This window comes from Gobio gobio (genome assembly GCF_949357685.1).
Source record: "Gobio gobio genome assembly, chromosome: 17".
In the NCBI taxonomy this organism is placed as follows: Eukaryota; Metazoa; Chordata; class Actinopteri; order Cypriniformes; family Gobionidae; genus Gobio; species Gobio gobio.
In genome coordinates, this window is record NC_137110.1 from 13,888,886 (window position 1) to 13,915,941 (window position 27,056).

General features: G+C 37.5%; 2 protein-coding genes across 2 annotated transcripts; one reads left to right on the forward strand and one right to left on the reverse strand.

The window, feature by feature from the left end:
• Window positions 1-155: 155 nt before the first annotated feature.
• rab44 (RAB44, member RAS oncogene family) lies at window positions 156-19,524 on the forward strand. Its single transcript, XM_079840399.1, has 10 exons — window positions 156-306; window positions 960-15,448; window positions 15,538-15,626; window positions 15,717-15,829; window positions 15,922-16,035; window positions 16,485-16,566; window positions 16,643-16,757; window positions 16,918-17,016; window positions 18,710-18,786; window positions 18,889-19,524. The coding sequence occupies exons 2-10, from the start codon at window positions 962-964 to the stop codon at window positions 18,971-18,973; spliced, it is 15,261 nt and encodes a 5,086-aa protein (XP_079696525.1). The 5' UTR covers window positions 156-306; window positions 960-961; the 3' UTR covers window positions 18,974-19,524.
• On the reverse strand, window positions 18,827-27,025 carry entpd8 (ectonucleoside triphosphate diphosphohydrolase 8). Its single transcript, XM_079840450.1, has 10 exons — window positions 26,909-27,025; window positions 26,522-26,656; window positions 25,348-25,465; window positions 25,116-25,266; window positions 24,867-25,026; window positions 23,839-24,069; window positions 23,439-23,699; window positions 20,657-20,767; window positions 20,374-20,508; window positions 18,827-20,062 (listed from the first exon to the last, which is right to left on the reverse strand). The coding sequence occupies exons 2-10, from the start codon at window positions 26,645-26,647 to the stop codon at window positions 19,868-19,870; spliced, it is 1,488 nt and encodes a 495-aa protein (XP_079696576.1). The 5' UTR covers window positions 26,648-26,656; window positions 26,909-27,025; the 3' UTR covers window positions 18,827-19,867.
• Between the last annotated feature and the right edge of the window lie 31 nt (window positions 27,026-27,056).

Consider the following 27,056-nt stretch of genomic DNA (forward strand, 5'->3'; position numbering starts at 1 on the left):
AAAAGATAAATCAACTGCTAATAATATGGTTAAATGTGCACTCAAATTTTGAAGGACAAAAACTTGTGTCATGCACAGGAAGAATGATCAGCAGCTCTCTTTTTGAAATGTATGCTTACCGTTCACACTTAACATGCGATGCAATTTGTGTCAACAATACAGGAAGTTGAGGGTAGCAGCGAAAAGGAAGCTACAACTCGGCTTCCTTCAAAAGAGAAACATAGGCAACTAAAAGTGTTCAGCTGTGTGCTCTGCTAAAACCCCCAAGACTGCAAAGTAGATGGATTCTTAAAGGATCACCAGAAGGTAACATCCGTTTATCATGGTACTTTCCGAGTGTCTCAAGTTTTAGGGGGCACGTTTTACAATTATGCTCCGTCATTTGCATTTGGAAATGCAAATTTACATGTAATTTATGTAGTTTAACACTGGATTACTAAGTAATGTTATTTAGTTTATTAGTTATTAGTGGAATGTCTCACGTGTACTAACCATCTGAGTAGTCTGTTAGTCTTACACACATTTTGGTATTTTTCTGATGTCATGACCATCTTTATTCATCCATCCATCCATCCAACAATATATTTTAGTTGTATATTGTTGCTAAAACGGTACAATTATTGTCAGCACATGCTGAATGGAAGGAGAATGCCATTAAATGACTACTGTAGTTATAGAGTATCGTGGCATGATGGCGAATGAAAAGTGTAATGACAAATGTGTTGTTTTTGACGCATTTGTTACTGAAAATATAACTGTTGACCATGTCACTATACTTATATCTAGCTTGTTAGGGTGCACTGAGCACATTCGTGACATTTGGTATATGAGTCATATCCATATGACGCATCACTAATGCTCTTTGGTTTCCTTTTTTATCATGTTATAATAAAAGCGTTAAAGATGTTTAGAAATGACTTATCCCCATTGTTTGTCTCATTAAATGAACATATGAACAGCCATGTCAGGCAGAAGATCCAAGAAGAACCAGAGACTTGGTTCATCTAGACGAGGTCCCAAAGGTCTTAACAGAAATATTGAGAATGATGATGATGATGATGGGTTTCAACAGATTGCAGAGAGTGGTGATGGGAAAAATGAATTTCACACCACCTCTGATTACCATTCAGCCCAGTTTGATCATCCACCAAGCTCAAGTATTGATCAACAAACATCTGCGTTAGAATGTCCTCCACACGCAAGTAGTCACAAGGATTCACTCGTGGAGACTGAACTGCCAGTAGGGAAAAGAAAAATGGGATCAACTCGCAAGAGTGCTGGTGGGTTTAAAGTTGAGAGGAAACTTGATGAGCTGAGGACCACTGAAGAGTTAGATGAATATGTTAGTCAACCAAACATATCACCCACTGAAGAACAACATTCATCTTTCAGAGGAGATGAACAATCAAGATCATCAAGTTTTCCTTCTAATTTATCCCTTAATACTGAAAGTTCTGGTTTGGGAGGGGAGCATCGAGTGTCAACTCTTATGGATGTGGTTTCAGAAAATGAAGAAAAAGATGCAATACACCATCAAGAAATAACCTCTCATTCATATGAGGTAGTAAGTGCTACAGTATCTGAAAGTGATTTGTTGCGGGAGGATCCAGTCATGTTTAATAAACTAAAGCCATTGAGTCGCCAAGATACCCCATTAGCCAGCACCACTGGACAAAAAAGGAGGATGGGATCAACCCGCAGACCTCTCGGGGGGAAAAACAGTGAAAATGTAGGTTTGCAAGAACATTTGAGAAGCATGACAGATAATGAAAGAAAAGCAGAAGTCATAGATGAAGCAAAGTTCAGCATGTCAGAGGAGATGGCGCAAATGTGGGATGATGTGTTAAGAGATGATCCATCATCCCACACAGAAACATCTTTGGTTTCAAATCAGTCTCTACTGGCTGAGAGAGCTGAGCTGAAGGAGCCTGATGTTTCGGCTGGAACTGAAACTAGACACCAATCAGTTGCTTTTCCCCTTGTTAATCCAGAAAAGCCCCTACCTGAAACATCTAGCCACAATGAGACTCCATTACTCAACAAGGGATTGGATTTTAAGTTTGGTTCACACACTGAGGATTTTAATGTTCTAAACAAAGTTTTGGAAGATGACAACCAACATGTGCCTGGTACAAGAAATGATACAAACACATTTCACGATTGTAGAGATGTAAACACAGCAGAAGGCAAGGAGGAGTTTCTAACGCAGAAAGAGGAACCACAAAGAAACAAAAAAACAAGTAGTTTATCACCAATACATGATGCTCAATTAGAGGAACTTGTGTTAAATTGTGAGGAATCTCCTTCACTAAGCCCACATACTGCTCAGTTTATAGAGGGAGGAAATGTAAGTTTTGATGTTCTTGTGTCTAATATTAGCAATGCTCAACCCACAGCAACCAATTCACCAGATGAGATGAGTGATGCTGTTGAAGAAAGCCAAGAGATTTATGTGGAAATGAAACATAAAAATAATCTTTGTGATGCTGCTTCAATAACATGTGAGACTCTGACTGATTTAGAGTGTGCTGATGAAGATGAAAGAGGATCTGAAACAGACAATGGATTTGAAATCACAGACCAGGGTGATGCAAGAGATCACAATGTAACACAAATAATAATGGAATCAAGAAATAACAAAGAAGACGGAGGAACGAGCACTGAGACAGTTTCACATCAGGAATCGTGTGAAGTTTCAAACGAAAAAGAGGAGTTACATAGAGAACGAGAATATTCATCAACTATATCTCAAATACCAAGTGGTCCACCACAAGATAATGCTGGGAAGATGCTAGAAAATATGGAGGTTAGAGAAGACAAAGGAGAGACTGAGAATACTATAGTTATTGATGTGACCTCAAAGCCAGAAGAAATGCTTAGTTTTGAAGACTCAGCAACAGACACAGGACCTCATGCACACCAACAACTGTTTATGCAATCTCCCGGTAGAGAAATCTATGATTTAAGTGAAAAATTAGAGAATGTGGCTTTTAATGGACGTGTTGGAAGAAGTGAAGAAACAGAAGGAATTGAGGGGATGGATGCATCACTCCTGATATTAGAAGTGGAAAAACCTATAACCAATGTTAACACAGTGTATAATGATAGTGAATCAGATTTGCAAACAGAAAATCCAGACCAAAACAGAGTATTAACAGAAGAGCAAAATGATACTTCCCCATTTCAAGTATCCGATAACGTTTCTGCTGTGATTGATTCTAGTCCTCTTTTGCGTGTAGCCTTAGGTTCAGAAGAGACAGACAACATTGCTGAGGAAAGTGATATCAGCCTTGTCCTTCCTGAAGATTCTCAAGATTCTTACAAGCTCACAACATTTCATTCAGAGACCCAGTTTAATGAAGGAGATGCTGAAATAGTGCCAGTAGGGGGAGACGCAGACTTAGAAATTCAAGCAGAGATCAAATCTTTTTACTCATTCACCGGTGAAGCTGTAGAAACAGAAAAGAACAGCCATGATGTTAGTGTTTTAGTTAGAGAATTTGACATTAATGGAGATACAGTTACAGTGGAGAGTAACAGGACTACTAAATCAGATTTTCCTCAAACTTCTTCTGAAGCACTGAAAGTATCTGAAAATCCTGAGAATGAAGTTTCAAGTGACATCAACATACCTGAAGATTCTCACAGAGAGGAGGCACACACAAAATCGAGTCCAGTTGTTTATAAGAGAAAAATGGGCTCAACTCGAAGACCTCTCAGAGGAGATAAAGGGCAAAGAAAAAGAACAGAATATCATGATGAAAATGAGACATTTAATAGTGAAAGTATGATCAATGTAGAAAAAGAAACATTCCGTTTGGAGGATGAACCCAGTCCAGATGAATCTTCATATCAAAGCTCAAAAGAGGAAGCTAAAGAACAGGAGATGGAAATATGTGAGAAGAATGATGTTGCTCCTGCTGAAGGGTCTGAATCTGCTCTCATGCAGTCATCATTTAGTTTAGATTCAGTGTCTGAGGAATCCACTGCAGTAACTCTCTCTCACATCACAGAATCACAAACCCTCACAAACATTTATGAGGAGTCCCAGGACAATACTGAAGATGCTGAAAGACTGCCAGCAGAGGGAGACGCAGAATCACACTCAGAAATTCAAACAGAAAACAAAACGACAGACTTAACAACATCTGAAGCAGAAAGAACAGAAGAAAACATCCCTGATGCTACTGTTATAGTCAGAGAAGTTGAGTTTACTGTAGATACAGTTACAGTGGAGAGTAATATGTCTGAGTCTGATCTGCTTCAAAATTATACTTTCACTGATGCAAAACTGGAAGTATTGAGAGTATCTGAAAATGCTGAGAATGTTTTTTCTGTGACTGATACTGGTCTTCTTGTGCAAGATGATGTCACTGAAGGGTCAGGAGAGACAGACACAATTCCTGATCAAAATGACACCTGCATCATTCCTGAAGATTCTCACAGTGAGGAGGCTTCACACTCAAAACCGAATCCAATTGTTCACAAGCGAAAAATGGGCTCAACTCGAAGACCTCTCAAAGGGAATGAAGGACAAAGAAAAGGAATAAAATATAATGATGAAAATGAGACAATTGAACCCAGTCCAGATGAATCTATGTTACAAAGCTCAAAAGATGGAGCTAAAGAACAGGAAATAGAATTATGTGAGAAGAAGGATGTTGGTCCTGAATCTGATCTCAAGCAGTCATCATTTAGTTTAGATTCAGTGTCTGAGGAATCCACTGCAGTAACTCTCTCTCACATCACAGAATCACAAACCCTCACAAAAATGAATCAAGAGTCCCAGAAAAATTCTGGAAACCCTGAAAGAATGCCCGCAGAGGGAGACGCAGAATCACACTCAGAAATGCAAACAGAAAACAAAACGACAGACTTAACATCTGAAGCAGAAGGAACAGAAGAGAACATCTATGAAGCTACTGTTATAGTCAAAGAAGTTGAAGTTACTGGAGATACAGTTTCAGTGGATAGTGATATGACTACTGAGTCTGATTTTCATCAAAATGCCTCTTCTCCTGATGTAAACATGGAAGCATTAAAAGTCTCTGAAAATATTGAGAAAGAAGTTTCAGGAGAAACAGACACAATTCTCAAGCATAGTGAAACTAATATAATTCCTGAAGATACTCACAGAGAGGAGACATGCTCAAAATTGAGTCCAATTGTTCACAAGCGAAAAATGGGCTCCACTCGAAGACCTCTCAAAGGGGATAAAGGACAAAGAAAAGAAAAAGAACATTATGATGAAAATGAGAAATCTCATGATGAAAGAGAAATATTCGTTTTGGAGGATGAACCCAGTCCAGATAATTCTACATCACAAAGCTCAAAAGATGGAGCGAAAGAACAGATGGAAATATCTGAGAAGAATGATGTTGCTCCTGCTGAAGGGTCTGAATCTGATCTCATGCAGTCATCATTTAGTTTAGATTCAGTGTCTGAGGAATCCACTGCAGTAACTATCTCTCACATCACAGAATCACAAACCCTCACAAAAATGAATCAAGAGTCCCAGGACAATACTGAAGATGCTGAAAGACTGCCAGCAGAGGGAGACGCAGAATCACACTCAGAAATTCAAACAGAAAACAAAACGACAGACTTAACAACATCTGAAGCAGAAAGAACAGAAGAAAACATCCCTGATGCTACTGTTTTAGTCAGAGATGTTGAGTTTACTGTAGATACAGTTACAGTGGAGAGTAATATGTCTGAGTCTGATCTGCTTCAAAATGATACTTTCACTGATGCAAAACTGGAAGCATTGAGAGTATCTGAAAATACTGTGAATGTTTTTTCTGTGACTGATACTGGTCTTCTTGTGCAAGATGATGTCACTGAAGAGTCAAGAGAGACAGACACAATTCCTGATCGAAATGACACCAGCATCATTCCTGAAGATTCTCCCAGTGTGGAGGCTTCACACTCAAAACCAAGTCCAATTGTTCACAAGCGAAAAATGGGCTCCACTCGAAGACCTCTCAAAGGGAATAAAGGACAAAGAAAAGGGATAAAATATAATGATGAAAATGAGACCCTTGAACCCAGTCCAGATGAATATATGTTACAAAGCTCAAAAGAAGGAGCTAAAGAACAGGCAATGGAATTATGTGAGAAGAAGGATGTTGGTCCTGAATCTGATCTCATGCAGTCATCATTTAGTTTAGATTCAGTGTCTGCAGAATCCACTGCAGTAACTCTCTCTCACATCACAGAATCACAAACCCTCACAAATATGAATCAAGAGTCCCAGAAAACTTCTGCAGGCCCTGAAAGAATGCCCACAGAGGGAGACGCAGAATCACACTCAGAAATTCAAACAGAAAACAAAACAATTGACTTAACATCTGAAGCAGAAGGAACAGAAGAGAACATCTGTGAAGCTACTGTTTTAGTTAGAGAAGTTATTAAAGATACAGTTACAGTGAATAGTGATTTGACTACTGAGTCTGAATTTCACCAAAATGCCTCTTCTCCTAATGCCCATGTGGAAGACTTGAAAGTATCTGAAAATGTTGAGAATAAAGTTTCAGGAGAAGAGCCAAGTGACATCAACATCATTTCTGAAGATTCTTACAGAGAGGAGGCACACGCAAAATCAAGTCCAGTAGTTTATAAGAGAAAAATGGGCTCAACTCGAAGACCTCTCAGAGGAGATACAGGGCAAAGAAAAAGAACAGAATATCATGATGAAAATGAGACATTTAATAGTGAAAGTATGATCAATGTAGAGAAAGAAAAATTCAGTTTGGAGGATGAACCCAGTCCAGATGAATCGACATCACAAAGCTCAAAAGATGGAGCTAAAGAACAGATGGAAATATTTGAGAAGAATGATGTTGCTCCTGCTGAAGGGTCTGAATCTGATCTCATGCAGTCATCATTTAGTTTAGATTCATTGTCTGAGGAATCCACTGCAGTAACTCTCTCTCACATCACAGAATCACAAACCCTCACAAAAATAAATCAAGAGTCCCAGAAAAATTCTGGAAACCTTAAAAGAATACCCACAGAGGGAGACGCAGAATCACACTCAGAAATTCAAACAGAAAACAAAACGACAGACTTAACAACATCTGAAGCAGAAAGAACAGAAGAAAACATCCTTGATGCTACTGTTATAGTCAGAGAAGTTGAGTTTACTGTAGATACAGTTACAGTGGAGAGTAATATGTCTGAGTCTGATATGCTTCAAAATGATACTTTCACTGATGCAAAACTGGAAGCATTGAGAGTATCTGAAAATACTGAGAATGTTTTTTCTGTGACTGATACTGGTCTTCTTGTGCAAGATGATGTCACTGAAAGGTCAGGAGAGACAGACACAATTCCTGATCGAAATTACACCAGCATCATTCCTGAAGATTCTCCCAGTGTTGAGGCTTCACAGTCAAAACCGAGTCCAATTGTTCACAAGCGAAAAATGGGCTCAACTCGAAGACCTCTCAAAGGGAATGAAGGACAAAGAAAAGGAATAAAATATAATGATGAAAATGAGACACTTGAACCCAGTCCAGATGAATCTTTATTACAAAGCTCAAAAGATGGAGCTAAAGAACAGGAAATGGAATTATGTGAGAAGAAGGATGTTGGTCCTGAATCTGATCTCATGCAGTCATCATTTAGTTTAGATTCAGTGTCTGCAGAATCCACTGCAGTAACTCTCTCACACATCACAGAATCACAAACCCTCACAAATATGAATCAAGAGTCCCAGAAAAATTCTGGAAACCCTGAAAGAATGCCCGCAGAGGGAGACGCAGAATCACACTCAAAAATGCAAACAGAAAACAAAACGACTGACTTAACATCTGAAGCAGAAGGAACAGAAGAGAACATCTGTGAAGCTACTGTTTTAGTCAAAGAAGTTGAAGTTACTGGAGATGTAGTTACAGTGGAGAGTAATATGACTACTGAGTCTGATTTTCATCAAAATGCCTCTTCTCCTGATGCACATGTGGAAGACTTGAAAGTATCTGAAAATGTTGAGCATATAGTTTCAGGAGAAAAAGACACAATTACTGAGCCAGGTGACATCAACATCATTCCTGAAGATTCGCACAGAGAGGAGGTACACACAAAATCGAGTCCAATTGTTCACAAGCGAAAAATGGGCTCCACTCGAAGACCTCTCAGAGAGGATAAAGGACAAAGAAAAGAAAAAGAACATTATGATGAAAATGAGAAACCTCATGATGAAAGAGAAATATTCGTTTTGGAGGATGCACCCAGTCCAGATGAATCTTCATTACAAAGCTCAAAAGAGGAAGCTAAAGAACAGGAGATGGAAATATCTGAGAAGAATGATGTTGCTCCTGCTGAAGGGTCTGAATCTGATCTCATGCAGTCATCATTTAGTTTAGATTCAGTGTCTGAGGAATCCACTGCAGTAACTCTCTCTCACATCACAGAATCACAAACCCTCACAAAAATAAATCAAGAGTCCCAGAAAAATTCTGGAAACCCTGAAAGAATGCCTGCAGAGGGAGACGCAGAATCACACTCAGAAATACAAACAGAAAACAAAACGACTGAAGCATTGAGAGTATATGGAAATACTGAGAATGTTTTTTCTGTGACTGATACTGGTCTTCTTGTGCAAGATGATGTCACTGAAGAGTCAAGAGAGACAGACACAATTCCTGATCGAAATGACACCAGCATCATTCCTGAAGATTCTCACAGTGAGGAGGCTTCACACTCAAAACCGAGTCCAATTGTTCACAAGCGAAAAATGGGCTCAACTCGAAGACCTCTCAAAGGGAATAAAGGACAAAGAAAGGGAATAAAATATGATGAAAATGAGACACTTGACAGTGAATGTATGATCAATGTAGAGAAAGAAACATTTAGTTTGGAGGATGAACCCAGTCCAAATAAATCTACATCACAAAGCTCAAAAGATGGAGCTAAAGAACAAGAGATGGACATATGTGAGAAGAATGATGTTGCTCTTGCTGAAGGGTCTGAATCTGATCTCATGCAGTCATCATTTATTTTAGATTCAGTGTCTGAGGAATCCACTGCAGTAACTCTCTCTCACATCACAGAATCACAAACCCTCACAAACATTTATGAGGAGTCCCAGGACAATACTGGAGATGCTGACAAAGCGGCAGTAGGTGGTGACTCAGAGCTATGCATTGAAATTAAAGCACATAACCAATCGTTTGACTCAACAACCTGTGAAGCTGAAGAAACAGAAGACAACTCTCTTGATGCTAGTGTTTCGGTGAGAGGAGAAGATGATGTTATTGGAAATACAGTTACAGTGGAGCGTGGTATGACTACTGGGTCAGTTTTTCTTCAAAGTTCTCCTGATGTAAACATGGAAGCATTAAAAGTCTCTGAAAATATTGAGAAAGAAGTTTCAGGAGAAACAGACACAACTCCTGATCGAAATGACACCAACATAATTCCTGATGATACTCATAGAGAGGCGGCACACTCAAAACCGAATCCAATTGTTCACAAGCGAAAAATGGGCTCAACTCGAAGACCTCTCAAAGGGAATAAAGGACAAAGAAAAGAAAAAGAACATTATGATGAAAATAAGAAACATCATGATGAAAGAGAAATATTTGTTTTGGAGGATGAACCCAGTCCAGATGAATCTTCATTACAAAGCTCAAAAGAGGAAGCTAAAGAACAGGAGATGGAAATATCTGAGAAGAATGATGTTGCTCCTGCTGAAGGGTCTGAATCTGCTCTCATGCAGTCATCATTTAGTTTAGATTCAGTGTCTGAGGAATCCACTGCAGTAACTATCTCTCACATCACAGAATCACAAACCCTCACAAATATTTATGAAGAGTCCCAGGACAATACTGAAGATGCTGAAAGACTGCCAGCAGAGGGAGACGCAGAATCACACTCAGAAATTCAAACAGAAAACAAAACGACAGACTTAACAACATCTGAAGCAGAAAGAACAGAAGAAAACATCCCTGATGCTACTGTTATAGTCAGAGAAGTTGAGTTTACTGTAGATACAGTTACAGTGGAGAGTAATATGTCTGAGTCTGATCTGCTTCAAAATGATACTTTCACTGATGCAAAACTGGAAGCATTGAGAGTATCTGAAAATACTGAGAATGTTTTTTCTGTGACTGATACTGGTCTTCTTGTGCAAGATGATGTCACTGAAAGGTCAGGAGAGACAGACACAATTCCTGATCGAAATGACACCAGCATCATTCCTGAAGATTCTCACAGTGAGGAGGCTTCACACTCAAAACCGAATCCAATTGTTCACAAGCGAAAAATGGGCTCAACTCGAAGACCTCTCAAAGGGAATAAAGGACAAAGAAAAGGCATAAAATATGATGATGAAAATGAGACCCTTGAACCCAATCCAGATGAATCTTTGTTACAAAGCTCAAAAGATGGAGCTAAAGAACAGGAAATAGAATTATGTGAGAAGAAGGATGTTGGTCCTGAATCTGATCTCATGCAGTCATCATTTAGTTTAGATTCAGTGTCTGAAGAATCCACTGCAGTAACTCTCTCTCACATCACAGAATCACAAACCCTCACAAATATGAATCAAGAGTCCCAGAAAAATTCTGGAAACCCCGAAAGAATGCCCGCAGAGGGAGACGCAGAATCACACTCAGAAATTCAAACAGGAAACAAAACAACTGACTTAACATCTGAAGCAGAAGGAACAGAAGAGAACATCTGTGAAGCTACTGTTATAGTCAAAGAAGTTGAAGTTACTGGAGATACAGTTACAGTGAATAGTGATATGACTAATGAGTCTAATTTTCATCAAAATGCCTCTTCTCCTGATGCACATGTGGAAGACTTGAAAGTATCTGAAAATGTTGAGAATATAGATTCAGGAGAAACAGACACAATTACTGAGCCAGATGACATTAACATCATTCCTGAAGATTCGCACAGAGAGGAGGTACACACAAAATCTAATCCAATTGTTCACAAGCGAAAAATGGGCTCCACTCGAAGACCTCTCAAAGGGAATAAAGGACAAAGAAAAGAAAAAGAAAATTATGATGAAAATGAGAAACCTCATGATGAAAGAGAAATATTCGTTTTGGAGGATGAACCCAGTCCAGATGAATCTTCATATCAAAGCTCAAAAGAGGAAGCTAAAGAACAGGAGATGGAAATATCTGAGAAGAATGATGTTGCTCCTGCTGAAGGGTCTGAATCTGATCTCATGCAGTCATCATTTAGTTTAGATTCAGTGTCTGAGGAATCCACTGCAGTAACTCTCTCTCACATCACAGAATCACAAACCCTCACAAAAATTAATCAAGAGTCCCAGGACAATACTGAAGATGCTGAAAGACTGCCAGCAGAGGGAGACGCAGAATCACACTCAGAAATGCAAACAGAAAACAAAACGACAGACTTAACATCTGAAGCAGAAAGAACAGAAGAAAACATCCCTGATGCTACTGTTTTAGTCGGAGATGTTGAGTTTACTGTAGATACAGTTACAGTGGAGAGTAATATGTCTGAGTCTGATCTGCTTCAAAATGATACTTTCACTGATGCAAAACTGGAAGCATTGAGAGTATCTGAAAATACTGAGAATGTTTTTTCTGTGACTGATACTGGTCTTCTTGTGCAAGATGATGTCACTGAAGGGTCAAGAGAGATATACACAATTCCTGATCGAAATTACACCAGCATCATTCCTGAAGATTCTCCCAGTGTGGAGGCTTCACACTCAAAACCGAGTCCAATTGTTCACAAGCGAAAAATGGGCTCAACTCGAAGACCTCTCAAAGGGGATAAAGGACAAAGAAAAGGAATAAAATATAATGATGAAAATGAGACCCTTGAACCCAGTCCAGATGAATCTACGTTACAAAGCTCAAAAGATGGAGCTATAAAACAGGAAATGGAATTACGTGAGAAGAAGGATGTTGGTCCTGAATCTGATCTCATGCAGTCATCATTTAGTTTAGATTCAGTGTCTGAGGAATCCACTGCAGTAACTCTCTCTCACATCACAGAATCACAAACCCTCACAAAAATTAATCAAGAGTCCCAGAAAAATTCTGCAGGCCCTAAAAGAATGCCCGCAGAGGGAGACGCAGAATCACACTCAGAAATTCAAACAGAAAACAAAACGATTGACTTAACATCTGAAACAGAAGGAACAGAAGAAAACATCTGTGAAGCTACTGTTTTAGTCAGAGAAGTTATTAGAGATACAGTTACAGTGGTTAGTGATATGACTACTGAGTCTGATTTTCATCAAAATGCCTCTTCTCCTGATGCACATGTGGAAGACTTGAAAGTATCTGAAAATGTTGAGAATAAGGTTTCAAGAGAAGAGCCAAGTGACATCAACATAATTCCTGAAGTTTTTCACAGAGAGGAGGCACACGCAAAATCGAGTCCAGTTGTTTATAAGAGAAAAATGGGCTCAACTCGAAGACCTCTCAGAGGAGATACAGGGCAAAGAAACAGATCAGAATATCATGATGAAAATGAGACATTTAGTAGTGAAAGTATGATCAATGTAGAGAAAGAAACATTCAGTTTGGAGGATGAACCCAGTCCATTTAAATCTACATCACAAAGCTCAAATGATGCTCAAAAGCTCACTGATGTAAAACTGGATTCATTGAAAGTATCTGAAAATACTGAGCATGTTTCTTTAGTGACTGATACTGGTCTTCTTGTGCAAGATGATGCCACTGAAGTGTATAGTAATGTGACCACTGAGTCTGATTTTCATCAAAATGCCTCTTCTCCTTATGCACACGTGGAAGAGTTGAAAGTATCGGAAAATGTTGAGAGTAAAGTTTCAGGAGAAACAGACACAATTACTGAGCCAAGTGACATCAACATCATTCCTGAACATTCTCACAGAGAGAAGGTACACGCAAAAGTTAGCCCAATTGTTCACAAGAGAAAAATGGGCTCAACTCGAAGACCTCTCAGAGGGAACAAAGGACAAAGGAAAGGAGAAGAAGACACAGAAACACTCTCAGAAATTCAAGACCAGGATAATGTGGTTGGTCACAATGTGACACAAGAAATTTGTAATATAAGAGATGATGAAGATGAGGAGAGAATGACCACAACGCTAGTGGGTATGTCAGTGCAGCTATGTGAAGATTTGAAGCAAGAGCATAGATCAGATGTCTCTCAAACACAAACTGGTCCGTCACAGGATGATACTGGCTCATTAGAGGTCCCAGAGAGAACTGCAGATTTTGTTAGAGACAGCCTTACAATTCATTCTGATCTTGACTTGTCTGATGCCCTGCCTATGGAGGAAACTCAAATTCATGTGTCATCTGAGGATGTTGTCACGGGTGAAACTTGGGTGCCTCCAACAGAGGTAGTTGAAATGCATTCAGTCTCCAACAGATCTTTGCAGAAGAGAAAAATGGGGTCAAGTCGGAAGAGAGGGAAGAGGATGGTAAATGAAGAGGAGGTTGAAGAAGAGAAAGAGGGAGAAGCTGAAAATACAACAATTGATGATGGGACCACAAAGTCTGAGGAGACATTGATTCTTGAAGAAGACATTACAGGATCTCTTGTACACCAGCAAGCTTTTCAGCAATCAGATGTGCAAACAAAAAGCTCAGAACAAAATGATCAAAATCAAGCTGCTGAAATTGTTTCAGACCGTCCTTTGGGAGACGTTGAGACATATTCAGTTCCTGAACAAAGTGAAATCACAAGCTTCATTCCTGAAGAGTCTCACAGAAAAGATGTACAATCAAACTCGATTCCAGTTGTTCAAAAGCGAAAAATGGGGTCATCACGTAAGACACTCAAAGGGAACAAAGGGCAGAGAAGAGAAGTAGAATCCAAAAAGATGGATGGAGAGAGTAAAGGAATTGCAAAGGAGCAGGATACGGACTCACATTTAGCAATCAGTGAAGGAGAAAATAAATGGAAATTGGATGAAGACGTTGAACAAAATTTCCCTGTTGAATTTTCTTATCAAGCAGCTATTTCAAACATGTTTTCTGAATCAGAAGATGGAGTGAAGGAAGTGTCTCTTAATATCCATGACCCACCTGAGGTGAGTGAGGAAAAGGGATTGGAGAATACAGTAGATGACAGTAATAGTCTGAATGAGCCAATCAATCTCTATGAGGGGACAATGGACAAATTTGTCTTGACAGTCAGTCATGAAGATGTTCATCAGACCATGTCTGCAGAATACCTTGATCAGCATGTTGATGGAGGATCAGAGACTGAACAAACTGAAACCACGTGCCATGTTTTTCCCTCACAAGAACTAAAAAACACTCAAGATGACGTTGTTCATGAAAACAGCTCTCAAAAAATACCTTGCACAAAAGAAAAGAGGCGAAAGATCTCCACCCGGAGAAATCCTCGAGTAATGCATGGTAAAGACATGGGTGACCAGGATGATATACTTGGTATGGCAGTGAAGGGAGAAACTAAAAAAGCAGAGGATGATTTGGATGATATGCCTTTAGCATCAAGTATTAGTCAGCCCAAGGAAATGTCCTCGGAAGCTGTCAGTACCACAGATCTTGAATCAGAAATTTCAGTTTCAAAAGGTGTTGAAAATGATTATCCAAACAATTCTGACCCCAGTGGACTGACTGGACCTGAACCACCCGAAAATACTCTTCAGATATGTGAAAATCAGTTAGTAAGTGCTGATGTTACCAAACATCTACAGCCAGAGACTGTTACAGTCGGGAAAAGAAAAAAGATGGGCTCGACTCGGAAGAATGTCAGAGAAGGAGGAATACGGGGGAAGAGAGATGCATATGAGGACACGGAAACTGCAGACACACATCTGACGATTTCTCAGGACTCTGAAATGAGCTTAGTAGGAAAAGCTGTAGGAGAACAAACAATTCACGACCAGTCAGAGGATTCACTTCTTAGTGAGATAGAGAGAGCTTTAAATAAGACTTCTCAAAGTTCATCTAATTATGAGTTGAACGTCAACGAGCCAAACTCAGGTGACTTAGCGAATACTCCTTATCTCAATAAGCCAGAAAACTCACAAATCAAATCTCTTCAGCCACAACCATCCCCGACCTCCAAAACTAACAGTGAACCCAACTCACCAGAAAGACGACGAAGAAAAATGGGTTCAACTCGCAGGAATCCTAGACAGCAGCTCAAAGCAGAAAGGCAGGATGAAGACAAAGAGGATGGGGAGGTTGAGGAGAACTCAGAGGGAAAAAAGCAAGAAATGAAGAACCCTGAAAGAGTTGAGGTGTCTGTAGAGCATAACATCCCTGAAAATAAACTGAATAAAGAGCATCTTAATGTCCCCAGTGCACACACAAGTAGCAGTCAACTAGAAGAAAGCGGTAACCCTGTTGTCCAAGAAAAGATGTCGCCTTCAACTAAAAGGAAGTTTGGGTCCAGACGCACTAATAAGGGCAAACAAGGCCTTGGTAGGCTGGACGCTTCTGATAGGAGTGAATTAGAAGATGAGGTCAATGATGACTTAGCTGTATGTATTATTTCATTTAAGATTTTGTACTTCAGTCTTTTACAGAAGTTGTATTTGTTTTAAAACACTAATAAATGTGTTTTGTTAAGGTTTGTGATCCGTATCACAGCTTGAACTTACAACAGGAGAATCAACCAATTTCCAAATCGATCTCTGAGCAGAGCAACATGGAAGCCAGGTATGACAGATAGCTGTATAAGAGTTCTTTATTTATCTCAAATCTCTTTTATACATAAAAATAAACTAATGAAAAAATGTTCTGTTCTAGAAATGAAAAAGCTGCTCCAAAAGGCACTGGTGCTGGTCTTGTATCTTTGGACCAAATCATAAAACATGATAGAGGCACTGGTACTAAGCAGACGATAAATATACAGAACAGGAGTGAGCAAAGTGATAAAACATTGTTCTGTAAATTAATTATTAAAGTTTAATGTCTAATACTCATGTCGACAAACTCTGTAATATAATTTCAGATAGTAGAGAACAGTTTAATGTGGTCATGGTGGGAAACAGCTGTGTTGGGAAGACTTCCTTCATAAGACGCTTCCACGAAGGGCAATTCACTGAGGATTACCGCTCCACTATTGGTGAGTGTTGCGATGGAGAGGAGAAATTATTGATAACTGAAGTAATTAAATAAACTAACGTTCAAAAGTTTAGGTTGAATAAGATGGGTTCCTCAACGTCTCTCTTATGCTCACTCAGTCTGCATTTATTTAATCAAAAATGCAGTAAAAACAGTAATATTGTAAAATATTATTACAATTTCAACTATTTTCTCTTAAAATGTGATTTATTCCTGTGATAGCAAAGCTGCCATTACTCCACTCTTCAGAGTCACATGATCCTTCAAAAAATATTATAATATTCTGATTTTGTGCTAAAGAAATTTCTAGGAAGAAAAAAAAATGCATCAAGAAAACCTAAATGACGTGTATAAATGTATAAATTCATAAAAGAGAATAACTTAAAGCTGTTTTATGTAAAAAAAAAAAAAAGCTTGCATGTATCATTGTTAACACTGTGTTGCACCCAGGTGTTGATACCTGTGTGCAGACTGTTGTGCTGCCTGACAGAACTGTTAATCTGCAGATATGGGACACAGCAGGTCAAGAGAGGTAAGACATCAGAACAAAATAATATGAGATGTAAAAAGCAGTGGTGTGTGATTTAACCCCAAAAACTCTTTATAAGGTTTCACAGCATCACCAGACAAGTGTTCAACAAGGCTGATGGGCTTCTGCTCATGTATGAAATCACAAGTTCAAAGAGCTTTATTTCTGTACGAGATTGGATCTCTCAAGCTCGGGTAGATATTGTTTTCATTTCCTTTTGTTCTAGTCAAAATATAAGACCTTATATTTTCTAGTAAATCTAATTTGAGAATTGATTGAAATTGATTTTGCTGAGAAACTAGGCTTTATCTCTGTTTCCTTGCCTTAATTGTATTATGACGCAATGTCACACAGGAGAGGGCTCCTGATGATGCCATCATGATATTGCTCGGAAACAAGAGCGATTCTGTTGAGCGTGAAGTCCAGATTCAGGAAGGGGTGGATCTAGCCGGAGTAAGAGTTCATTGTGACCCCAACAATACTAACTAATTGTTTTGCATAACTCTATATATAATCATAGTCAGAATTATTGGCACCCCTGGTAAATATTATCAAAGATGGCTGAAAAAAAATAAATCTGCATCGTTTATCCTCTTTATCTTTTATTTAAAAAATTCACAAAAATCTAACCTTTCATTGAAGTAAAATAATTGATAAATCACATTTATGAAATAAATGCTTTTGTCCAAAACATGTTGGCCATAATTATTGGCACCCTTTTATTAAATACTTTTTGCAACCTCCTTTTGCCAAGATAACAGCTCTGAGTCTTCTTCTATAATGCCTGATGAGTTTGGAGAACACTTGACAGGAGATCAGAGACCATTCCTTCATACAGAATCTCTCCAGATCCTTCAGATTCCCATCTCCATGTCGGTGCTTCTTCTCTTCAGTTCACCCTACTCATTTTTATAGGGCTCGGGATGACTATGGCAGAAGCTTAATTTTGTGCTCAGTGACACATTTGTGTGTTGATTTTGATGTTTGTTTTGGATCGTTGTCCTGAGGTTAGATCCAACCACGGCCCATTATAAGATTTCTAGCAGAAACCGCCAGGTTTTGATTTTTTATCTGTTGGTATTTGCTAAAATCCATGATACCATGTATCTGAACAAGATTTCCAGGACCTCCAGCTAAAAAACAGGGCCCACAACATTAAAGATCCAGTGGTATTTTTAACCGTGGGCATGGATTACTTTTTATCCCTGTGTGCACCAAACCCATCTGGTGGGTTTTCTGCCAAAAAGCTCTATTTATAGTTTAATCTGACCACAAAACCAGGTCCCTTTTGAAGTTCCAGTCGTATCTGACAACTGAATATGCTGGAGCTTGTTTCTGGATGAGCAACAAGGATTTTTCTTGAAACCGTCCCAAACAACATGTAGTGATGTAGGGGTTGTTTGAATTTTTGAAAAAAAAAAATTAGGCTTTCTGAGCCCAAGACGCAACTAATCTCTGCGATTCTCCATCTGTGATTCCTGGAGAGTCTTTGTCCACTAAAACTTTCCTCCTTGCATTAAGACAATATAGACACATATCCTCTTCCAGGCAGATTTGTAACATCTTTAGTTGATTTAAACTTTTTAATTATTGTCTTAATGGTGGAAATGGGAATTTTCAATGCTTTAGCTATTTTCTTACAGCCTACTTTTTATTTTGTGAAGCTCAAAAATCTTTTGCTGCACATCAGAACTATATTCTTTGGTTTTACTCATTGTGATGAATGATTAAGGGAATTTGGCCTTTGTGTTTCCTCATATTTATACTCCTGTGAAACAAGACGCCATAGCTAGATAATTTCATGTTCCTAGTCACCCTGGTGTGCTAATACATGTAAATATTAATGGGAATATACTTCAGAAATATTTTACTCATAAAAAAATTCTAGGGGTGCAAATAATTGTGGCCAACGTGTTTTGGAGAAAAACATTTATTTCATAATTTGATTTTCCCCAGACTTTTCATTCTCTTACTTCAATGAAAGGTTAGATTTGTGCAAATGTTTTGAATGGTATATCAAAAGGATAAACAATGCACATTTATTTTTACAGCCATCTTTGATTATATTAACCAGGGGTGCCAATAATTCTGACCACAACTGTATATATAAAAAATATCTTTGTGGTTGTATTTTCCCATTCATTAGGAGTATAACATACAATTTATGGAGTGCAGTGCTGCGACTGGGGCTAATGTGTCAGAATCCATGACGACTCTTGCAGAGTAAGACTCAAAACAAACAAAACCCATCACACCAATTATTACTTGTTCAATATGTGTGTGTTTAATATCCGTGCATAATGACTCATTTCTCATTGCTTCTAGGTTATTAGTGCAGCGCAAGACACGGAGAGAGGAACACACAACATTAAGAAGAGAACCACCACCGAAGAAATCTGGTTGCTGTTAAAAACACTCTCTCACACACACACACACACACAGAGAAGCACTACCATTCAAAAGTTTTGGTCAGTACATTTTTTAACAAAGAAATTCATTAAAAAAAAATTCAGGATCCATGTTGAATAAAAGTATCAAAACTTCTACAGACATGTTAAGAACAAGCCTTTTCAACATTGATAATTGAGAAATTGTTAAATCAGCATGATTTTTGAAGGATCGTGTGAGACTGAAGACTGGAGTTATGACTGCTGGAAATTCAGCTTTGCCTTCACATGAATAAATTACACTTTAAAATATATATATTAAAATCTTACTGACCCCAAACTTTTGAAGGTAGTGTACAAACACTTTGCAAAAAGCTAAGGCAAAATATAAGCTGCTTATATATCGTTGCTTATAAATATGTACAAACCACAAGAATGGTTTCATTTTTGTAATATCACACATAATAATGTAACTATAAATGTATTTAATGTCGGTTAAATGCTTTAAGTCCAACTGTAAGTGCTGAGTGGAGTTGAAAATGAATACAAACAAATAAAAAAAACTATACTCTTATCGATTCAGAGTTTATAAATGATGAAAAATATCTGTAACACAATTTATTGAATTATTAGTTAGCACAGACTAAATCATTGAGGTATAACTAGTCAGCCTTCAAAACAAGACACTACTTTAAATAACTTAAACAAATAACTCACAAAAAGCTATATTTTGCTAGAAATGGTATGTCAGCTCATTTTTGTTATCAAAATATATATATATTATTTCACTGTGAGGTCTTTGTGAAGAAAAAATCTCACACAGTAGTCAAAAAAGTTGCTTGTCGATCTTCATGTCTGAAATATAAGCGATAAATATGAATGTAAACATACACATATTCACTCATGACACCAACAACTTAGTGCTTTGGATCACGGATAAACAGGATGCCAATAATAATTAGACTGAGGAAGAGGGCAAATACGATGAAGAAAGTCTGAGCCGCCCATTGATTGTGTGGCACCCCTGTCACCGCTCTGGACTGTTCAGAGGGAATCATGTTGGTCAGGTTCAGCATGTAGCCCAATGTCCAACCAACATCTGTGTCTGCTACCTGTAACCATCATAAGATCATATATGAGTACAGATCTCCACATCACACTGATAAGACAGGCTTTATATGTCAGGGGTGCCATATAAAGGGAGATTCCTAGTAGCAAGAGGTTTTCTTATACTGCTGGAACAGAGGTCATGTGGTATATTGATTGAGGCACATGGTATGACATCAGTTTATGAGCTATTATGAGCCAGTGTGCTTTTGAGCAATGCAAGTAACCTCAGGTTACAGTCCCTAATGATATATGAATCAGTGAACAGCAGTGCGATAAGGCTAATAATTTACATTGATGAAACTGTGTTCCTTACCTGTTTCTCAAAAGAGATTTGCTCCCAGGTGTTACTGAACTTGTATCCTTTCAGGAGAATAGTCATAATATAATGCGCAGACGCACAATAATCTCTCAGATATTTTGCTTTAATGCTTGGATTTTCAGCAATAAGCTGCAGAAAGGAATAACACACATAAATTTAAGGATCAAGGATCAAATATACTAATCATTTAATTATATGTGATCACATCTCGTCTGACCAGGCTTTTTACTATAAAATGTAGGATTACAATGTATTGTGATAGTATCTGTGGACTCACAGTGGTCCAGTTTTTGTTGCAGTGAGTCTCAATAGTGGTAAGAACCCGTGTCAGTGGAGCTTTTGGGACAAGGCCAAGGAACTCAAAGGTGTAGAAGTATGCTGAAAAAGCCTGCGATGGACATGAAATATAGTTATTTTAAGACATGCAAAATGAATTAAAGCAAAGAAAAAGAAGAGGATCATTCGATACAGACATCACTGAAAATAGGTACTTGTAGGATACTTCTTTAGGTGTTCATTTAGTAACTGCTCTAATGGACTCACTAGAGTGAACAGTGCTGGGTAGATTGCTTACAAATTGTAGTCGGTTACTCATTCTAAATTACATGACAAAAAATATATAGTAGTTAGTAATGTAATCCATTACATTACACATATAGGCCTGGTTTCACGGACAGGGCTTAGATTACGCCTTAGGCACATTTATAAAAGTTACTTGAATGTCCTAATTGAACTTAGAAAAAGACATTAGGCCTACTTGTGTGCATCTTGAGTCAAAAAACAATGGCACTGACACAAACTGTAAACTCGAATATATTGGCAAAACTCAATCGGTTACATTCAATTTTTTAAGCTAAGAAATTTAAAGTTTAAGTAAGCAGAACTTGCAGATTTTTATTTTGTACTTGTACATTTTAATTGCTCTTAACTTAAATTAAAATGATCAACTTAAATATTTTTAGTAGTGGAAACTTGGCTATAGCTTTAACTAGCTGGTAGAGAGAGCATTTTCTTGAGGTGCCCCCCTGAGCATAGCAAAGCATGCTGGGAAATAGAAATCCTAGTCCAGTTTCGGTAAAATATAAGTTTGACTAAAATAAATAAGTTTGGTGGTTTCTAAATACTCACAAAAAAATAATTAAACTAATTTGTTTAATTTGAGTTGGCTCTACTCAAACCAATTAATTATTTTGAGAGTTAGGGTTTACCACCATGTTAAGATATGTCAGTGCAAGTTGCTTTCAGTTAAAACAACTCAATCATACATTTTAGTCTGGGACTATCTTAAGACTTGTCTGTAAAACCAGGGGTTATGGTCTATCAGACTTTTAGATTACTTTTACTTTTGACCTATACATAACATCTTGCATTACTTTTGACCTTACTTGCATTACATCAGGATTTCTGACATGATTTATTTATCAAAATAAGACACTTACTAAAAATAAAAGATGAAATATTTTATTTGTTTTACCTGCATGTCATTTGACCATTAACCAACATCAGAGAACCGTGAATTTAATAGTATTATTTATTATTGTTATTATTTACTTAATTTTATTATTGACCTAAATTATTAATTTACTTCAGGTAAATATATTTGGTCAAAGAGGTTCAGCTGACAGCCAACAGCTGAGCAGCCAACAAAGAGTTGAGGAATAAATGCATTGCATTTAATTATGAAATCGCGAGAATTTGAATGCGTTTGAAAGACAAAAACCTTCTAAAGACAGGAATACGCGGTTAACATCAGCATTTTACAGGCTCATTAAGCGATAATTCAAATAATGATTAATGTGTTCATCAGGAGCTGATTAGATATGCAGTGTTGCAATGTTCTGCATTTAGCTGAAAACACTTCTTAAAAGTGAAATCATTTCTGTAAATCCAGTGATCAAATGGCTGGTCTGTGTGAGACATTCCACAAACTTGGAAGACCTTCTGAACGTATATACGGTAAGCAGGCTATTTTAGAAAGGAAAATTTAAAAGTAGTTGTAAATATTTTACTGCCACTGTGGGAATAACATGTAATCATGTAATCAATAAAAAAGTAACTCTGACCGTAATATAATTTAATTACAAGTACTTAATTTTGGAATCTGATTATGTATATCCATATTACATGTAATCATTTACTAGCTTTAACTATAGCTAATTCAATAAATGCCTAATAATATACCTTGCTAATTGACAAAACAATGTTTGATAGGATTAGCATAATATAACTCGTTCTGAATGATTACAGCAACATAGAACATTTAAAATACTGTATGTGTTCTCAAAATAAGCTCATGCTCCACTCGTCACCATGATGGCGTCTCAAAACACATTAATCTTGCACAAAAAAAAACATTTTAACACTTTATTTTAGTATTTACTCTCCCTTTCGAGTGTCATGGTAAAGCATGCTGGGAAATAGAAATCCCAGCCATGTTTCAGTTCAGTTTGTCTAAATTAAAAGAAACAAGTTCATAAAACTCAAAAGAATTAAACAAATCTAATTACTTAAATGTGAACTCAAAAGAAAAATAAAGTTCTAAATACTTTAAGTTCATTTAATTGAACTAATTTGTTTAATTTGAGTTGGCTCTACTCAAACCAATTCATTATTTTAGGTGTTAGGGTTTACAGTGTGCGAGTGAATCATTAAAACCAGCTGTTCATTAAAAGAACCGGCTCATTCGTTCTGGATTCAGGCTGCACCCGTCGCTCTGAATGTTTTTGATTAACTAAAAAGTAATTCGTTTATTTTAATCTATCATACTGGTTACATTGAAGCCAGTGTTGATTTTGTGTGCAGTCCTCTAGACTTGACATTATTTAGATATACACATATTTAAGACAGCAAAATCATAATATTTCCTTTGTTGTGGCAGGAAACACTGCAACATTGTGTTTTTGCATGTCCATATAGGCTAATGCAAAATACATTATATACAAAAACATATTCTATATCTTCCCACAGTTATTGTGTTTTCATTTCCTTCCTTACATTAAAACTCCTAACTTAAATACAATAATTAATAAAGATGACTTGATAAGGAAAGCAACACTCACAAAGAATTCGCCATTGACAGGAGGCTGATAGGCTCCATCGAAACCACAGTCTGGTGAAAAGGCGCAGTCGGTGAGGTTAACAATATTCTCCAATAGAGAAAGACAAAGGGATGAATTACCCGTTCCTGAGAAAGTGACTATAGCCGTGGGGTTAAAATTGTTTGGTTTGACCACACAAGGGGAGTTGTAAATTTCAGCCAAAGTAACATTGACTTTATATCCTTTGTGGTAGCATGGGTGACTGACTGTTGTTCCAGCGGTCTGGATGAAGCAACAACAACAACAACAAAAAAACGTATCAGACTTTTAATGTGTCCATATTTTTTAGACACTTTCTTTTTAAACCTACATACAGTTAAGGTGTTGTACTATGCATCACGTGAACCCTTTAAAAACCAACCTTGTGAAGGTATGCCTGAAGTTTCTTCAAAGCCTGGTCCTTGCCGTAGCACAAGTAGCTGTGTGTGTACAAATCATACTTGTACCCGTAGAGCTGGAGATTAAAAGCTGAATCTGGGACTCTCACTGGGTCTTTCGGGGTGAATGAGATCTGTGTTGATGAACCACCGAGATCTAGAGCTCCAAGGATTTTTCCTGCTTTAGGGTGGATCCAAAGGCCCTCAAAAGTGTGCTGCAAGGAAAACCATTAAGAGTTTAGAGGTACATGATGTTCTAACAAAAGAGAAGTGATTAAGAGTCATTAAAAGTAATTTGTACTGTTGATTGATTGGTTTGACTCAGTGTTGGCAAAACAACTTGCAAAGCAAGAATGAATATAGTAATCAATCACAACTTGCACATTTAATAGCCTTTAGAACCAATTACAAATAAAAGAATATGAGATGATAAGGAAATAACTATTGTATTGTATGACTATTGTATACACATGTATAAGTATACACATTTTGTACTTTTTATTTGTGTGTGTTTGCGTGTGTTTGTGTGTGTGTGTGTGTGTGTGTGTTCATATTTTCTACCCCTATGGGGACTTCAACCTAAATGCACACTGACTCATGGGGACTCGGGTCCCCCATGGGGAAACAAGTTTATAAATCATAAAGAATTAGTTGTTGTTTTTTTAAATGAAAAAATGCTGAAAGTTTTCTTTGATGGGTAGGTTTAGGGGTAGGGTTAGTGTAAGGGGATAGAATAAACATTTTCTACAGTATAAAAACCATTACGTCTATGGAGAGTCCTCACAAAGATAATGAACCAGTGATTGTGTGTGAGAGAGAGAGAGAGAGAGATGTTAATTCTGAAATTGAAACCAGAAATTATAATCTGACATTAAGAGATGTCATTGTCTGTATGTATTACATTTATGTTTTAATACAAAAATAAGAAATAAGCTGACCCTTAAATTTGGAAACAATTGCATTAATATGCAGTCCGTCCTATTTCCATCAATACTAGAAAGCCATTAGTCACCTTGATAAATCTCTCCAAGAGGTAGTTGATGGTGATCCAGCCATAAGCCCCCTCCTCCATGCCAGAGAGTATTCTGGCCCCGCGGAAATCAAACGGATAACTTTGGATTGTTTTGGTGACTTCTACAAGGATGCTGTCAGCTACACTTTGGTTCTGTATACTGTGAAACCAATAACACAGATTATTTATGCAAATACAGATAAATATGTCCTTATTATTATGATAAATCAACCAGATCAGTTGATTCACCTAAGAAGCCGCATGCCAGCAGTGGCACCAAGGTACACAGGTGTAGCCTTCCGCTTTCCCTCTGGTATTACCGCTTTGGCAACATCCAAGCATTTCTTAAGACTTTCTCCGGCTGCCGGAGGGTTCTCGATATAGCTTGATATGCCATCGCCTATTAAATTAAATTAAATAAATACAAATAACCTAGCATAACCGAAAAGAGAGTTGGTAAAGTGCTCAGCGCTGTACTCACCATCCACATCACAGCTCTGTTTCTGAGAGACTATTCCAGTGTTGTTCTCTTTGTTCCCCAGCCACTGGTACAGGAAGAGGGCCGTGTGAGTGGAGCCGGCATCAAACACAATCCCATACTGAGAAAGTCAGACAAAGAGTCCCATAAATTTGGACAAATCTTTATTGGGTGTGATTGCTTTCCTGAGAGAAACACACACATCCTGAGAGAAACGTTTTGACAATAGCTTTATCACATTCATGTTATTCCACAGGATTACAGTGGTTCACTATTAGTTTTGTGTTGAGAAATTGTGTAAAATGTGCATGTTGGTTATGCTTGTGGTCTTATAAGACATGCAGTGCATTTTTCATGTTGTTAGAAGTTTTTACCTCGGATTGTTTTAAGAAACAGACTATTCATGTGTGAAATATACAGTAAAAATATCAGTTATTTTTGGAAACACTTTACAATAAGGTTCCATTTGTTAACATAGTTATTGCAGGTATCCGGAACTAATAATGAACACAACTTTTACAGAATGTATAAATTTAGCATAATGTTAACCTATAGCTGAAAGTGTTACTATTATTGTTTGTTTTAGAAGGTTTTGTCTTAGGTATCTTTTTATTGGTCCTATTTACAATAATATTCATTTTAATCAACAATTACATTTAAATTATTTGTTTATTTTAAATTATTAAAAAAGAGAGGTTAAATTTGTATCCTTCAAAAAAAAATCTAAATTCTACTCATGAATATCTTAACACAAAACAGTATTTTTAAAAAAAAAGAGAATAGAAACATGTACTGTGTTCCTTCAAAATGTTATCCTGATCCCATTTCCCTTCTTTTTCCCTCCACTTTCCGGTCTCAATGAATATTTTTTTAAAAGCAGTGAACTTTGAAAAGGTTATTATATAAAAAAAGAAATTTTAAAATATTTCAAAGCCAATGAATTGTAGGAATGACTAGTCATGCTTACAAATATTATCAGCCGGCACCAACACATATTTATTATAATATTATCCGATAAAGCAAATATTGACATCTGCTTCAGGTGATCTACATTAAATAAACCACAGGCAGTGTCGCATGGACAAATAACTTGGTATGAAATTGTCTGGTGAATGCCTCCTACTTGGGTTGACTTGCGCCTCAAAGAATCGCAAGAATCTATTAAAAATGTTTGCACCTGTGTTGAGTATGGCTGATCCAAAGTCTGATGATTAGCAAGAGAGAGAACCAAAGCGATGATGGTTGTACAACCTACGGCTGCCATTGCAGCACCCAATAGTATAACTTTCATCTGAATTCCCATAGCTGCAATCTGTCCTGACACAAAACATATAAGCAGTAGAGGTATGACAATTTCATTCATATGGAAAGTTCATTTTATGACATGTCAAATGAAATAGTCAGACACAATCATTTATCAGCTTTGATTATACTTCACATGCTCATTAAAGTCAAGTTAAAGAGAGTGAATGATTAACCAAGATCTTCCACTGATCGTTGTAATTTAAAGCTGATTGGCAAGTAAAGACATATTAACACATCAGAGAGAAAGCAAGTGTCTTACCGTTTTCCCTCTAATTTACCCGTTTAACTTTCTTTATGGACACACAGATGAGACGTGGCCGTATAATGAAGACTCCACACCTCCACACCTTTACTCCAGTCGGGGCCTTTGGGAACTGAACTTATACTCCCACTTCCCTGGTATATCT